General features: G+C 46.1%; 1 protein-coding gene across 1 annotated transcript in view; it reads right to left on the bottom strand.

Annotated features, from left to right (window-relative positions):
• The window catches only part of SETBP1 (SET binding protein 1), a gene marked incomplete at its 5' end in the record, with an annotated part of 253392 nt that overhangs the window by 140954 nt on the left and 94582 nt on the right, over positions 1 to 17856 (bottom strand). The window contains one exon of the mRNA XM_084278004.1: positions 1146 to 1217. Within this exon, the coding sequence (XP_084134130.1) occupies positions 1146 to 1217 (72 nt within the window). The remainder of the gene's footprint in view (positions 1 to 1145; positions 1218 to 17856) is intronic.

Below are 17856 nucleotides of genomic sequence, written 5' to 3'. Positions count from 1 at the left end.
AAGTACGGCCCTGATTTGGGGAAGGGGGGTGGGGGGGGAAGAGGGCGGGGAGAAAAACCCCAAACCTTGAGCACTCATTAAAGTTCATCCTGGAATAAAAAAAAAAAGATAGTCGATCACACATTAAGGTTTGGCTGACTTTTGGGTTGATGGTAGTAAAAGGATGAGGCAGGACGCTTGAAGCATGAGTTGGAGTCACACCGGTACGTGGTGTTTGGAAATAAAGGGTATCTTGACAAACCCTGTTTGAAGAACATTCTCTGGAACACAATGTGAACCGAGAGCCCCAGAGAACAGGCTGGTCCAGACTGAGCTACACATTCAAAACAAGGATAAAACTCAGACAGACTTGGACAAACCTTTCCCCCCATTCCTCACATCCTAGCAGGAAGAAAGCCAAATAGAACAAATGAGGCACTCTCCAAACTGCTTCTATACACTGAGTTCCTCAATAACTGCCTTTTTGCAGGGTTTTGAGGTAGAAATGGTGAGGTAATATTCCTTCAAGATCATCCTATCCTAACCTTCTCTATGGTTGCTCTGACAGCATTACATTTTTCTCAGGCTGAAGGTTGTTTTGGCATTTCTCATTCTATTTCCATTGGAAACTCAGAAATAGAGAAACTTGGGCAATCTGGAATAAGAGTAGCAGTACAGTAGCTCTTTCTTTCTGAACAAAGGGAAATAGATATTATGTTCTTAATAGTGGGCTATAACTGCAGAGGAGATGAAGATGAGAGCCTCAGAGTCAAAGGCAGTTCTAGGAGTTTCATTCTCATTATATCTCAATGGAGTGAAGCAAATAAATTGTGCAAGGAGACATATGGAAGCTCACTACGCAAATGGCCTATTTAAGGCTCTTACTTCCTAATTAGGTCCTGGTGTCAGGAGGTTGGTAACAATTATTCACACATAGATCATTTGGATACAATGCAAACTCTTCTAAATCCAAAACCATCATAATGGCATGCATTAAATAGCGGCTCTGTTCAGTTTGATCTTTCTAGACTCCTCTGCTTGCTTGGAATACCAGTTTCTGTACTACTCACATCCTAAATTTTGTGTCTAACACTGAAAAAAAAATGGATTTGGGAGGGGAGAAGGCAGAAATGAAACCCTTCACAGCAAAAACCCCTTGTTCTTACCTTGTTCACAGATTTCGTCACTGGACTCTGCACAGGGAACCCACAGTCTCTTCCCAAATTCTTCATCTGACTCTGTGGCATTTCCCAGAGCAAAAAGAAAAGAAAGAACCTTGATTGTGGGAACGACCGTGCAGAAAAAGGTCACAAGCATCCAAAGTTTCACTCTGCCCTTCTCCATTTCAATACATCTCTCTGCATGCCCACCACCTCCTGCCAGCTGGCGTCCTCTAGGTACCCTCAGACCCGCTCTAGTTTTGGAAGGTCCCCCAAGGTTCTTCTTAACCCCAAAAGACATGTAGGTTTCTCTGCCCAAGTAACCCTGGTAAGCATAGCCAGGACCATCATGGCTTTCCCAGCATCAATGGCACATGCAACGAGCCACAATGGCAGGGAGTGGGGCATGGATCTCTACAGCAACCTCCATCAGAAAGTCTCAGGGGGAGCAGGAAGGTGTCACAGGATGCCAACATGCCTGCTTTGTTTAGGAGTTAGAGCAGGGAGCCGAAGCCAAGTGCTCGTGAGTCAACATCATGACTGTGGCAAACCTGTTCTGCACTTATAGAATGAAAATGAGAGCTTCCTTTCTTCTTCTTCCCCTCCTGCCTCCTATCCCCTCTTTGTCCACCTCTCAAGCCCTTCACACAAAGGTGAAAGATTCTGTATTTTCACCTGTGGTGATGTAGATCAGAGAGGGTTTGCTTTGCTTTGCTTTTCACTGATTTTGCCCAAGGCATCCTTTTAAGCAGCAGGCTGTGCAAAGATAATAGGTGGCACGATTCTCTGTAACTGGAATCAGCAACAAATCAGCCATCTGCCACTCCAGGGGTCTGAGATTAACCCAGCTACTGGACCGTGACTGCAAAGCATTTGCACATTTAGATTACAGAAATGTGAGGTTACCGGTCCAAAAAAATAAAGGACTGGGAGTTGGGAAGGTGTGGGTAGAAGAGGCAGAAGGTAGCCTTGGAAGATTCTTCCAGATTAACCCTTCTAGACACCAGTCATCTCCTAACAGCTCCCATCAGGCAACATTACTCATTATAAAGTGTTAAAAAGGTAAGGGATTTGAAGGAAGCAACTTGAGATTCATGAGACATCATGTTTCCAGGAAATACATCCAAAGGCATTTGTTTGATACGGGGAGAATTAAAGACAAAGACATTCAGCTGACTTGTCAATGCCCTGCAATGCTTCTTGGGCGCTATCACCAGGCTGCTCAGGCAGCTCACTTGGAAAGCACAAGCATAACGTTTCTGTCCCAAGGTGGATAAGCTCCCTTACTCCAGAGCATTGCAAAGACATTGGGAAAATGAAAAAGGACTGCATTCTGAAACAGAAAGGCTTAGGAAGGTCTCTTCATTTGCTGTCCTCAGTTTACCTTCCTGGACAGCAACCACCACATTGATATTTTGCATATGTGGGTGCTGCTGGTCAACATTAATATTTACTGGTGTCTTTGAGATCCTCTCTATAAATGTGTTGGGTATTATTATTGTTTGGTGACTGAAGTATTAAGAGGTTTAAATCACTAGTAAACAAAAGCTGGCTCCACATCTGAAAGAGCGAGCCATGCTCCACGCAGGTGCATGGTAGGTTAGGACAGCCGCTGGGGTCTCCTCTGCTCACTTTGATGTGGGGCTTTAATCCCCACTCCTGGCATTGGCTTTTGTAGGCTGGCATCCCGTGGCCTGGGATCTCAGGTTAAAAAGAGGAGGTTTTGGACAGAGAAAGAGGCGAAACTGCAGCCAAAACTATCAGCAAGGACTTCTGGGAAACTCAGGCGATGCCTGTGTGGTGCACGCCCTTGGTGAGGATGATGGCTTCAGTACACAGCTCACCTCATTAGGTCCAAAGAGGCAACCAGAAAGCAAACAGTAAGCTAAACCACGTGTTTTTATGCGTATTCTTTATTCATGCTGAGCAGGTAGGACTGGGTGGAAGGCACACAGATTACTCCAAGTTACTTGGCCAACCCTTTTGTTGACATTTTCTATGGTTTCCTCACCCTCTCCAAGGTTTCCTGGGCCAAGCACTACATGCCTCACTCCAAACAAAGAAGAACGAGAGAGATGACAGCACCTCCTTTGTGCAAGAGCAAGTCGAGCTGCCACAACTACATGGCTCAAGGAACGGATCGATCACAGAATGTTAGGGCTTGGAAGGGACCTCAAAATATCACCCAGTCCAATCCCCCTGAAGAGCAAGGGATCAGTCACCCCAGACATCCTACTCAGTACAAAACCTGCTAGCGTCATCTCAGAAAGGAGTGCACATCCTATCAGCATTAATTTCCCTCTTTGGAGGAAGGGCTGCTGATCCAAGAGGAGCCATGAGAAGAGGGTGAGGAGAGCAGGCTGGGTTAACACCTTTAGGTCTCCCTAAATTCCCCACTGTTTATCACAGCAATTGTGAAAGGCATTGCTGGGGCAGAATTAGGTGCTCCAAAACCCGGTCTGCATGTCTGGAACCAAAGGTGAGGTTTGAAGTGGTTTGGAGATAGACACTAGGGCATGGCTCTCCGGTGAGAGAGGGGTCACGGGGATCATCCCACGCTTAGGACTACAAACTGGTCCAAGCTAACAACCCAACAACCCACAACCTTCTCAGATGCAGCAAGTTAATGAGCCTCTGCCCGTGCTTCAGGAAAGGTCTCCTTGAACTTGACCTGCTGGCTGCGTGAGTGCTAAAACTGCTGTTCAAACAGGATCTGGACCCATTTTCAAACTAGAGGCAGGGTTTTTCTTTCTTTCTCCAAGCTCCAATTTCTGTAAAGCTAACCTAAAACTTCATATCCAAATGCCACCACGATCTAGAGAGGAGTATGTGTGTGAGGGGTGGGGGTGGGGGAGAAGATCTTTGCATTCAGCTTCAACAACTGGACTACTACAAGAACGCTTGTGCTGGTAACAGTTTAAGTGGTATAAAAAAAAAGAAATCAAAGCCCCACATTAAAAAAGAAAAAAAAAAAAGGTTCTTTCATGCTTTCATGTACTCCTTCCTAGCCTGTGAACGGAGAGAAGAGGGGAACAACCCAGGGCAAAGTATTTTCTTTCAGAAAAAAAATCACAGCAAAACTCCAGCCCATCCACTGCAAATCACTGAACCCTATGAATTGCTGCCGAAGTTTCAGTCCTGTGTAATTTCTGTTTGCTCTATTGAGACAGGCTTTGCTAGGAGGGGGCTTTTGCAACTGACGCAGCATTAACCAGGTGCTCAGCTGAGCCCTGTGGCTGCCTGGAAGTTGCCTCGTCCCCCCAGCAAATGAGCAGCAGAGGGGATCATCGACGCAAGCGACGCTGCACCTTGCAGAGACTCGCATGTCCTACAAGTAACCTTGCATCAGGATGGAGAGCCATGAGAGCAGCCTTATGGGTACAGAGAGAGGAGGAGGAGGAGGAGGAGGACAGCGAGGAGGAGGGGAAGGAGTGGCAATAAGAAAACAATCAGAAAACTCCCTGGGAATCAAATCTTCTCTTTCTCCCTAGGCAAAAAAAAAAATTTAAAAAGTACTAATCCCTCCCCAACACAGAGATGGCAGGAGGGGGACAAGCATGCTTGCTCCTTCTCTGCTGGTAATACTTTCCCGTGAGCATTGCAACAGACACACATGGGCTAGAGACCAGCGACAAGCAGAGCATTTTGGCCGGGCCACTCCCCATGCTGCATCCACCCCCAGGGTGCAAGGGGATGCCCCTCTTCTGCTCCCCCTCTACCCCAAGTCCCCAGCCAAGGCGGGGGGACACCCTTGGCTGGGGACTTGGGGTAAAGAGGGAGCAGAACAGGGGGAGAAGAGGGCCACGTCTGAAAAGGCGAAGGGGAAGCGGGGAGGCGGGAGAACAGCCCCGAGCTCGGCCGGCAGCCCCGCGCTCGCAGCCATTCTCATTCCCAGCACGTCCTGCTGCTCGCCGGCGCAGCCCGGCTTCGAAATATTAGTGCGGCGCGGAGTGCCATTTTCGAGTCGCTGCAGCTCCTTCTTGGCACCGGTTCAGCTTTTTGTCTTGCCTTCTCCTCCCGAGCACCCAGCCGAGGGAGGAGGAGAGAAAGGAAGAAAATAAAACCCCGCCGCTTCACCGTGGGGGCTGTCAGCTTCCCCGCAGCACACACACACACACACACACACACACACCCCTGCCTCACCTGCAGCACCCCTCCCAGCCCACTCCCAACCGAACCCACTCGACAAGCATAAATCTCTTCCCACCTCCACAGCAGCCAGATTTTCCTTCTCCCCCCCCCCCCACCACACACACACACACACCCCTCCCCTTTTCATCTCTTTCTCCTTTGTACTCCTCTAAATTTTTCCAGTCAAGCATTACAACCTTACACACCCCCCTTTCTCTCCTCCATCCCTAGCCCTCCCACCACCTCCCCTCACATCAGCAAACACCCCCCACCCCCCCAAAAAAAAACCCATCGTGCCATGGCTGCCAATGCCCTGGCATCTCCTTGGAGCACCCACAACATGCCTGGCAGGTCCAATGCAGCTCACAGCTGGCCAAACACACGCAGGGCTCACGGGCGCACACACACACATGCAAGAACTACCCCCCATCCCACGTCCCCCCCACACACAAACACTGGAGCAGGACATACTCCGTTTGCATCCCTTGGCATTGCTACCAGCACACATTTCCCACAAGCTTGTGTTCGGCAATGTGATTCCTCCTCCAGCTTGTGGGGCTGGGAGAGAAACGAGAGGAGGAATAGTGAGGGAGGGTATATTTTTTTAAGCAACCCAAACATGGCACTGAGCGCTTCAACCACCAACTTCTCAGCCTGCTGTGCTGGCAACCAGCTGCTGGTTCCAGCCTGGCACCAGCTTTAATTTGTTTTTCTCTCCTCTTAAACGCCCTCTTCCCAAATATTTATTTCTATTTCTTTTTCCTTGTTTCCCCCCACTTCCCTTTTCCCTTCTTCTCTAGTCCACAGAGGGGATTCGTCCCCCTGCCATCCTAAAACCCAGAGCCACATGTGTGGATGGAGCACCAAAGGGAGTGAAACATGATGTAACACTCAACAGACCAAGAAGAGTGAGGATAAAACCATAGGTACACACAATATATGTATGTTCCTCTCTGAGGAAGAAGGAGAGAGTGAGAGGTTCCCTAAAAGCAGGTAAGGGGACCCTTACGGAGTTAGAAGTACAAACCCCAGCCCCATCCATGAAAGAAGAAGGAGACAGGTTTGGCTGGGATGCTGAGAAAGGTTAAGACAAAATGCATGTTCTCCATGGAAAACACCCAAGAGAGCCAAAATTCAGCCAGCAACATGACTCCAATTAAACCAGAGTTTGAAACACTGACATATGCATGACGGAGATAAAGTGGTGTAAAATGCACCTTGCCTGGTGCCTGGAGGAAAGAGATTTAGAGGAAAAAAAAAATATAATAATGTTGATGCTGATGCTGGGTATGGCTTGAGAGAAGTGTGGATGGAGGAGAGAAGGTATGCTGAGGATTTTACACAGTGGCACAAGTGCATTAAAAAGCAAGCCAAATTGGAGACACAGAGCAGGAACGGTCACATAAACAGACACTTGTTCCCATGGGGCTTTTTATGAGCCTGGTTGGACCCCCTTGACCACTGAGACACAGCAGAAGGAGCTCCTTGGAAGCCACAGCGGTTAGAGAAGGTGGTGAAATGGATGGGCACTCATGGAGTCTCAGGCCCAACGCCTCCACTCCCTGTACCAGATCCCTCAGGAGGCATGGCAAAAAAGTGTCAGGGAAAGGCTGGTTCTCCATGAACATGCTCTGGCCACCCCAGGATACAGCAAAGCAACCAGCTCGAAAGCAGGGTCGCCAAGACAGACCAGGAGACAGACAGACAGACAGCATGCTTGGGGTGGTACAGACAAAACAGCAGTGTCCTGAGCAGCTGCCTAATATGTATCTTGGCAAATTCTCGCCTGGCTGTGGATGAAGCAGGAATCACAGGCTGGAATCGTAAACCTGTCAGTTGGTCTGACTTTTGCTTCCCTGGCCGGCACGTATAACACAGGAGGAAAACGGAGGGCTGGATGAGACCCCCCTAGCTGCCAAGAGCCACATGGAGGAGCTGGTCCTTCGGCCACTGCCAGCTGCTAGATGTGGAGCAGCTGATGGGCAGGCACTGGAGTGGACTTAAAGCAAGCAGATGCCCTGCTGTGACTGTACTCATTAAGGGATGTATGTGTTTGCATACGTAAACTGAGCCGTGGGGGCCTGTGCCCTTCTGAGCACCTCTGCCACTGGGTTGTGTCCCTTCTGCAAGGTCCGTGTTAGAGCTTTCTCCAGGCCACAACCGCACTGCTGGTTCTGGCGGGATTGGATGGAGCCGTATCCAAGTAGGGCCACCAAATCCCCTCTTCTGAGCTGTGTTTTACAGTCCCAAGCCCTTTGCATAAGGATGTCATCCAGTGCTGGCAATGGTTCCTCACAACATCTGCTCCCAAAGTCAGCCGGTGTCCATCTGAATCCCCTCTCCTAGCCGGCTTACATGTTTGTTTTCTCTTTTTCTGCTATTCGGCAGGCATACCATAGGCTTCTGCCCTTCCCTCCAGCCTTGAGGGCCAAACGCTGACATTTGGCAAGGCAGACTGTCCCCCCGCACATGTCTCCATAGCAAAACAAACCCTAAAAACTCAGTTGGAGGCCCTTGCAGAGAAGCATCCCCACCCAGAGGTATCTGCACTCCTTGAAGTGACTCCCAGATAGAGGCACTTTCAGATCCTTTGAGTCGAAAGGCGCTATAAATAAAAGATATTACAGACTAACAAGTTCTCGGTTGCAAACTGGAGTGGGAAAGAATATTTTAGCATCCTCTTTCTAAGCACATTAACTCTTGGCAGACGTGATCGCTCGGGTCTTCCAGAACTGAAGACTCCACACAGTACGCAGCGCCGTCGAGCCGACACGCTCCATCCACCTCTAGTTTCAGTGGCTCCAAAATACAAACTGCCCCAGTGCTACATCCCCTCACCCCGTTAAGCATCCAAATGCTGCATTTTGGAGGGTTACAACAACCAACATACACACGGTGGTGATCCTTCTCAGGAAATACAGCCTTCACCGCTCTAAGCTCACAGTGGACAGTGCCTGAAGATTTTTATCGACTGGCTTCTGATGCTTCCCTTCCCAGGCTGAGCGAGTGCTCCGTATCAATCTGGCTTGCTTTAGTGCAGTGACCCAGCGCTGTTCTCTGCTGCTGAAAGTTCAGGTCCCAGCTGCGGGGCTAAACTCTTGCTGACACTGCGCTGATTTCTCCGTCTCTGTCACCCACCCTGCTGGGGGTAGTGGTGGTGGGGGTAATGTTGATAATTTATAATAAAATAATGAAATAATTTATGTTTTGAGGGTTTTTTGTGTTGTTTTTTTTTTTTTTTTTTCCCCAGGCTGGAAAAGTAAGAAAAAAGAATTGGTGCAGAACATGAAGAAGATGTGGAAAAGGAGAGGAGGGGAGGAAAGCAGTCCTGATGCATGTGGTGAGGATGAGGAGAGGAAATCGTCTGGGCGGTCCAGGGCACTTCGCTGCATTCTTTTTCTTCGCCGAGGAGAAAGTCTTGCTCAAGAGGCAATTAAAATGTCATTGGCAAGGAAAAGCTTTTAGGATGCCTCGGAAAAAAAAAACCCCAAAAAATTTTGTGCATGTGCAAGTGCATGAGGAGAGGTGCAGAGAGGGGGGGAGCACTAAATAGTGATGGGTAAACTACAAAAGTTTGGGTGGTTTATTTTGGATAAAGATCCCCTCAAGCAGATGCTTATCTAAAGCCCTCAGTCTTCAGAGCAGGGCTGGGAATGTCTTAAGAACAGACCCTTCTTGCATGATTTCCAGTATCTCTCAGAGCAGTCGCCCATGCCAAAAACACCATGAAAACAGCTTTTTTTTTTTTCTTCTTCTTTTTCTTCTTCTTTTATGCAGTGTTTTGGCTCTTCTGCTTCTGGTTCCAAGCAAAACCTAAAACCACAACGTTTTTGACTTGAAGGTTGGAGTGTGCTTATTTAATTTCAAGTCATCCTGGTTCTCATGACTGCACACATATGAGGGAAATAAGGAAAAAAATCCCCCAAAAGCGGTGCTGTGATTGTAGGGAAACTTAAAAAAAAAAAGGAAAGAAGACTCCCTGAAAATTGTCAGAAAAACAAGCTGGCTTCTCTAAGAGAGGACTACGAGCCCTCATTTACCCACCTTAAGCAGACTACTTATCTTTAACTGGCTGTTCTTCCCAGAGATAACACAGGAGATCACAGCATTCCCATTTCAAATGAGCCTGTTAGCCTTGGGTGGTTATTAGTCAGTAAATACTATTGAATCAATAAACAAAACAAGGCCTCTGGAAGAGAGTCATGTTTCCCCACCCAACCTGGAAACTCATTGGATCTGTAGTAGCCCTGATCCGACAGGGAAGAAGGAAAGAAAATAGTTTGAACGTGATCTGGTGCCCTCCAGTTTTCTTAAATCAGAGTATAATCAAGGTAAAATAGCCCGGGGATGGTGCTATTGGGATGAAAGAGGGATGTTTTGCTTAAGTCCTCCGGAAAAACAGGGCTGTTGCAGGGCTGGTTTTGATCTCTGGCTGGGTTTTACACCAGGATATCTCAAGTAAAGTTTCTCAGTAAGGAAGAGATTCAGGCTGGTGTGCTTTTAAGATTGCTGCCAGATATGCTATGTCCCTGGACTATTCACCCCAGGAAGGTTAAAAGCACATACATTCACAAAGAAGAATGTTTTGCTGTTAAAGAACAGGTGATGTTCTTCCTATGTGATTTCTTGTAGTCCTTTCTCCTGCTTTACCCATTTTTTATTTATTACTCAGGCAATGATCTTCAGCTGGTCCAAGTGGTTTGAAGTTCAAGGCTTGGGTACAAACCAGGATAATTCAATCCAAGCCAAATGAAATGATGGACCAAGTCAGTAGAAAAGGCATGACCAAGAGCTTATCCTGCACAGGCTTCCAAGACAAGGGTATGGTCTTTAAACACAGTACCTATAGTCTTAATATTTTCACACTGAAGCTGGTGATACTTCTTGTGGATGGCCAAGCCAGGTACTACAGGAGGTCCAAGTCTCCAGTTGTGCCCATGTGTGCCAATCAGGAGCTGCTCCATTACCTATCACACACTGTGCTCTTTGCCAAATCTCTTCATCGTGCCCTGCTAAATGCTGCAGGACGCTGATAATTTTTGTCCAAACTTGGCTCTTGTGTAGATTCTTAGTTTAGTTGGAAGGCATAGGTATAACTTTTGGATTGAAAGAGAGAAAAAGAATGAAGTCTGGACCCTTTCAAAAGTGCTGAACGGATGAAAAACCTGGCCTTGAGCTTTCTTGAAAAAGCGACCCAATCAGTCTAGTTACTGCGCCGTTCTCTTGCCTGTGACTAACACATGGATTGATATTTACTTGCAGGAAATGCTGGCGAGAGATGGGGGTCCCCATTCACTCGTGCTGTTTACGGCTCTCCTGAGATCACAGGCTTCAGCGGCGACGGAGCAGGCCGCCTCGCAGGTGCAGGGCCTGTACGCCAAAATGGGCTGTAAATCAGCGCGGAGGAAGAAGGGCTGGAACAAGACTTGTTTGTAGAAGCAACCATTGGAAAGAGATGCCGACCACGTTCATGTCACAGGTCTCATCTCCGAAGCCTAGGCCTGCTCACACTGCACCAGAGGGATTGGTTCCCAGGTTTGGAAACCCAAGGAGAACGCCAATAACTTGCCAGAGATTACACAGAGGGTAAACTCATCCCCGCTCTCCGTTATTGGTTCAAAACAAGAAATTCTCATACCCTTTCAGACAGATGGCCGGTCCTATTACTCCTTACGAGAGATTTCCCATTGAGGCTGAAAGCAAATCCACATTCAAGCTGAAAGTAAACAACCTGCGAATTCAGAAGGCGTTAACTCGAACTGCCAAAGCATTTGCTGCCTATGCTGCAGATGTCAAATAGACAGTTTCCCACAGCCCCGAGCCTAGATGCATAACGAAGTTACACAGCAAAGCCGTCGAACCAGCCCCAAAATCCATCCTGTGTGAAGCTCACTCTCCTTGCTGGGTTTTTAAGGGCTGGAGCCTCATCTGGAGTAAATTAATGTATTTGCTCCGACTTGAATAGAGCTACGCCAATTTATACCAGATGAGGATTTCACCCTTTGGAGGCCAAGTGGGAAATGTCTACCCACTACCTTTTTTAACAGTGTGGTTTTGGGGGAAAAAAAAGACACCCAAACCAAAACATAGTGTATTTTAAAGAGCGAAAGAGCAGCAAGTAAGTTCTTTCCATTTCTATAATTAATTTTTGATGAAACCTATTACAGAGCTTGGTCCTAAAGTATCAGTGTATGCAGGAAAAGGTGTACACACAACATGACTGAAAGTACTGAAAGTATAATTTTTTACTGGAAGAGTTGTCCCATGCCCATGGAGGTGGTTGAGTCACCATCCCTGAATGTGTTCAAAAAAAGGGTAGAGAGGTACTTAAGGATATGGTTTAGCATAGGATGGGAATGGTTGGACTCGATGATCTTCAAAGGTCTCTTCCAACCTTGTGATTCTGTGATTCTGTGTAAATTAAACAGCACCACTAAAGTCACAGTCTGTAAATCGGGATTCATTCCATTTGAAGTAACGTAACCTCATGGTATGAATGATTACCTGAATTAGGCCGAGGATGTGTTCTTCAGTACAGGAGGCCTCACTCTCAGACTCGGACACAGCTTGGTTTTCCCAAAACTAAACTTGAGGTCAAAATATTACACCAACAGTAATGAACTGAGATCTTTAAGGCACTCATGATGGGGAATCAAAACTTTAAACTGTTTAAGCCACTTGGCTGATGCAGTTCATGAGAAAATTCACTTCCTCTTTCCTCCAGCCACCTTTATTTTCACTTTACAATTCAGTGTAAGCTGGCAATTAGTAATACTTTGTCTGTTTATAGAGCCTTCCATCTGAGGATCTAGAAACACTTTGTAAACACTAATGAATTAAGCTTCTTAACACTCCCTGTGAGACAGATACTACTATCTCATTTGCACAGCTCAGAGAAGAGGTGCAGGTTTGCAGAGGGTGGGAGTGAGCCAGCAGAAGAGCTGGGAAGCCACTCCAGACCCTGAATCTCACCTTCAGTTCAATAATGCAAGGCTTTCAATGGATAAGGTGATGTGCCTGGAAACTCTGGAAGCTTATAATTATCTTTTGGGGCTGCCAGCATGCCCTGATGTCTGGCAGGCTGAAATCACAGAGGGTTGCTGCCTCTGCCCATAGAGGCAACTTAGGTCCTACTTACTGCCAGGGAAAGAAAAAGCATGATTTTGCCTTTCATCCTGAGCTGAAACAATCAGTCACAAATATGATCCTCTGGCACTGCAAACAGGAGAGAACATTTTGAATTCAGTTGTCCTTACTCGTGTTTTAATAACACCCCAAATCCTGGACAAAACAAGGGGAAGGCCTGGGGAGGGTTCCTTTCCTTTTCTTTGCATCTTTAATTGTCCTTATCTTTTTCTCATGTAGAGGAAAAGTAAAATATTTAAGCCCACTTGCAAGTCATGATGACAAGAGGAACTAAAAGGATTTTTAAAGAAAGTCTAAAGGCTTTGCCTCCAACACTATTAGAAATTCTTAGATCCTAGGCAAGCCTTTGGGCAAGATAGGCATTGGCAAGATGAGCACTTCTTTTTTGGGTTTTTTTTTCTTTCCAAAGCAGTCTCCTTGATTTAGGAGCCACTAATGTCTGGTACCTATTTGAAGCATTTTTCCATGTAGCCCTTCTCCAAATGCATGACAATTTCCATGATGATTCTTCTGTCTATAAATACACACCTCCCCCTCTTTTCAATTTATCACTGAGCCAGTCAGCCTGTTTATTGTTGAAGTTTTGCCCATTTAATAGTGCACTTAGGAAAGCTTAATACAAACATCGACCAATTCATCGCCGTCACAAAAAGAAAAGCCTCAGGAATCATTCATCTAAGCAGGAGTCAAGAGCAAGAGTCTCTTATTTGGAGATCGGTCAGTAAGAAACAATGTTATGGAAGCTATTCTAAACAGACCAGATTTTTATTTTCTTTTTAAACACCTCTTTTCTTCCACAGACTGAAACTGAAGAGAATTGAGGGGGGAAGGGGGAAAGAAAATAAAAAATTTGGTTTTGCTTTCAAAATTTGTTGGTGACCTTGAATCCCAGAAATGGGGCATTACAAAAGAGAGGGGCATACTCAGCATGTTGATTTGGGGCATTTGACATACTCAGTATGTTGATTTGTGAACCATTAGCAGCTTGTTGTTTGCCTACAAATTTATATTCGATTTTTTTCTTTCCCTAAAAAAAAACCCTGTTCTTGATCTCTTCTCAATTCACGAGTTGTGAAATGTCTGTATGACACAGTGATGTCTGTCTCCCAAACTGAGGGGCATTACGATTACCTGCCTAGAAGCAGGTTTCCATAAAGGCACTATTCAGGAATATTCTCCATAATTTGCAGCCTCCACAAACAATCCTGCTCGCAAACATGTTTGCTGGGATATTTGTTGTGAGCAAATATGACAGGATGGTGGGGAGAAAAGTGTACAAAGTCTATCCAAGCTTATAAAAACTCAAATGCTTGTGGAAAATGTCTTATGGTACTTCCTGAGCTATGGATGCTAGACCCTACAAAGCTAAAACCCTTTTGCTGCCCACCTCCTCATGTACTCCAACAGTGAAACCCACTTCCATGCCTCACTTTATCATGTTCATCCCTATTTCATCTGCTGCATCCAGAAGACGTTTTTTTTCTGTTCATATTGAATCTCTGAGTTTATGAACAACTGAACATAGGACCAGAAACTCATTTCACATAAGTAGCTTGATGGCTAGCAGCTTTTTACTGTCTCTGACCCCCCAAAAAAGACCTGCAACAATTTATATGCAGCTTGGTCAATCAGTAATATTAACCAATTGAATCACCACAGTGTTTGATACTACTATGGATCCTCTCTCCTCTCTTCAGGCCTCTTTCTACAGTGACCAAGTCAGCTTTTAGATTGGGTCTTCTATAAAAAGAGCCCAGCAGGTAACCATGGCAAGCTTCTTTTGTCACATCGAAGTGTGTGGCCAGGAAAGAGAGGAGAACTGCAAGGAAGGCCACGGGACATCTTCAAGCCTGTACATCTGGGTGATCGGCCTAGATAGTTCTGAGCCCCTCAGCCAAAGAAGGACATAGAACAACTTGAAAGAGTCCGGCACAGGGCCACCAAGATGATGAAGGGAGTGGAACACCTTCCTTGTGAGGAGAGGCTGAGGGAGCTGGGCCTCTTTAGCCTGGAGAAGAGGAGACTGAGGGGTGACCTTATTAATGTCTATAAATATGTAATGGGTGAGAGTCAGGAGAAGAGAGCCAGGTTCTTCTCAGTGACGTCCTGCGATAGGACAAGGGGCAATGGGTGCAAGCTGGAGCAGAGGAGGTTCCATGTGAATGTAAGGAAGAACTTTTTCCCTGTGAGGGTGACAGAGCCCTGGGACAGGCTGCCTAGAGAGGCTGTGGAGTCTCCTACTCTGGAGACATCCAAACCCCACCTGGATGTATTCCTGTGTTATTTAGTCTAGGTGATCCCACTCTGGCCAGGGGGGGAGGACTAGATGGTCTTTTGAGGTCCCTTCCAGCTCCTGACGTTCTGTGATTCTGTGATTCTGTGATTGAGGGTGGTGAATTGTGGACACCAAGTCAAGTCAATCAAATTGATCAAGTGAAGCACTTGTGATGCGTAGCAGAACACAGCACAAGGCTAACTTCAATTTGCCCACTAAATAAGCCACAAGGGGAGACAGCTTTGTCTTCTTCTCCAGTGAAATGCATTTTACAAACAATGGAGCAAACTCTGCTCCAAAAGGGAAACTTTAATTCAACATGAATCACTTAACCCCCTCTACTATAGTACTGGTGATAACACAAGAAGAATATGCAGTCAGTGCCAGGTTGAATTTGTTCCTGGGCTCCTCAAAATGCTGTTGCAATGCCAAGGTTCACCATAAGCTCTTGTAACTCCCCTCCATATCTATTTTACAGTAAAGCATGATGCTTCATTTTTCATCTGACTAATACTGAGACCCTCAGCACGTTTCTGAGTGGGAGTTTGCCGAAATCTTTGCTCCGCTGTGCACACAGCCAGCTCACACAGTAATGTGGTAGATTTGTTCTCCTTTCTTTAAAAAAATAAAAAAAGCAGCAAATCCTAGTTCACTAAAGTAGTTTTTTTATTTTGCAAATTCTGCCTATTAACTGAATACATCATTCCTTATGTTCCTCGCTCCTGGAAGGTAAGGCAAAGCGATGGACCATCCAGAATTTTTACAGACTGTCCCCTCTGGTCATGCATTGCTAGAGATGGTACTGTATAATGCATGACTTACCTGCAAAGACATTGGAGGAGTAATGAAATAAGCAGATGCTCCGTCAGCAGGCTTTTAAAACATTGGTATTGCAATCTGAGATGCAGTCAGCCATTACATGCATATGCCCTTTATTTATGGAGCTGATAAAGGCTCTGTGTCAGGAGCAGTCAGGCTGCCTTTCTACTTTCTGCCATTCCTCACATTAAAGAAAGTTGTTTGGTTATTTTATTCTCATGTGAGTTCCAGATTTGGGAGTGAAAGCAGGATTCATCTCCTCACTCATCTATTAAAAATAGAGGTCTGAAAACCAGACAACTTCCCCCAAACAGTCACCAGGGACTCCCTATAGTGATTCCTTTCCTCCTAATAGACTTGATGTCTGAAATAGGTGGAACTAACTAGAGCTACCTACTTCTTTCCATTGACTAGAGAGGAAGCCCAGGACAGCTAGCCCAGCTGTAGGTGAGGACACTATACGAGAGCTGCACACATTCACTCCTGTATAAACTCAATTTTGTACTCTTTTCCACCATCAAAGTAATCTCATGACAGCATCAAAATCCATTCTATGCCCCAACGGCAGGTTAGGAAGCAGGGGGAAGGCTGGCACGAATCAAAGGGAAGGATGATGTTAATGTTAGCAGCAATCATACGAGGAACATTTTGCAATGTAAATAAAATAGCCTTCTTGCTCAGCTGCCAGAAGAGTGAAGTTCTGAAGTCACTGAGTTGCATGGCTGAGGCTCAGGGGAGGATTCCGGTTCACGCCCGACGCTGTGTTTGATCACTGGTACATCACCCAAAGGTTCACAGCAAAACAGATGATGGGACACAGAAAAGCTCTTCTTCCTAACACCGCAAAGGAAACTGCTGCTTGCTGACTGACAGCTCCCCAGCTAGCTTATGTGCATCTAATTACCGAGCCACAACCCAAATCAAAATGCCCCGTTGCAGCTGGTGTCTCACTTAATCCATTCATAACACAAGCTAATTAGCATTGATGTTTTTTGGCAAGTTTATTCCAAATGTGGTCAAGTCCCAGGCTTTCAGCTTAGTTGCTAGGACCCATTGAAGATCCTGGGAGAGGCTGTGTTTCTGCCCAGAAGGCATTTTCTGGCCTGCTGATGGCTTAGGAGTGGGTTCAGGGGAAGATGCTGTGCTGTGCCGAGATCAACACTGGCATATAAGCACTGCTAAGCTACCCTTGATGCTACACCACAATGCCATGCAGATGAGCTTGCAGCAGGATCAAGATACTTCATAGTTTTCCTCCTGTCTGAATTCAAATGTCCAGGTAGAGAAGGGGGAGAAAGAAAAAGAAATAAATTTTAAAATAAAAAAATATGGAGAAGTCAAGGAACAAGTCTGTACTTTGTGATATTCTTTGTGAGCAGAGCAGAGAAAAGAGGCTAGTTTCCAGAGCCCCGCATTTACTTTTTAACCTATGGGATTAGAAGATGAGAGCAGGTGCTAAGGGGAATTTTACCCACAGCAGAAAGTCGGGTTCCCAAATCTTGGTCACTGGAAATCATGAAAACCTCTAGTGACGATCGTATAATGGCTTCACTTGGAAATTGGCGATATAAGGAATTGTCACTTGGCAGAAAACTGTCTTTCCGCTCCTTCGGCTCACCACAATTTCAGTTTAATTTGTAACAGGATGCAAGTGTAAATGAACTGACAACAGAGCTATCAGCTATTCTGTTGGTAACACTTGGAGCAATAGTTTCGATTTGACTAGACACAGCTGTCCACTGCATGGAACGACCTTTAGCCCCGTCCTTGGTGAAATTCAATTCTCTCCATGTCTGACTCTGTCCACGGGGACTTGAGTAGCAGAGCTGCCAGAATAATCAGCGCATTGCTTAATGACAGGCACTCCAATGAGCAGCGCGGTTGTGCATTGTCAGAAACGGAGCCTGCAGCTCTGGGGAAGGCAAAGAGGGGGGAGTGTGCAGGGGGAGAAGGGGGAGCCTTCTTGTTATTCAAAAGGAAATAAAGTGGTTGTATAGGGGCAGATGCAGATGCGTGCGGCCGCCGTTGCTTGAGGAGCGTCCCCGATGCGCTCGGCGTTGTGCGTGTGTGTGTGTGTGTGTCTGTAAACACAGTTTTCTCATGTGTTTGTCAACGGATACACATTTTTATTAGATTCGCCTCTCGAGAAAGGACTGTGGTCCTGCTGCTGGTCTGCACTGTACCACTGCAAAAAATAATGTAATTTCCATTTATGTTAAGTCTAAACATGGGTACATCCCATGTGGCGACGCTTATAGGGCCATCCAGATGTACATTGTCTGACATGTATAAATATATATACACATATACACTCTTTCAGTGTGTTTATTACACTGGCCACTACAA

Source organism: Gallinula chloropus (genome assembly GCF_964237585.1).
Source record: "Gallinula chloropus genome assembly, chromosome: Z".
Classification (NCBI taxonomy): domain Eukaryota; kingdom Metazoa; phylum Chordata; class Aves; order Gruiformes; family Rallidae; genus Gallinula; species Gallinula chloropus.
This window is presented reverse-complemented; position numbering and strand designations above follow the sequence as displayed.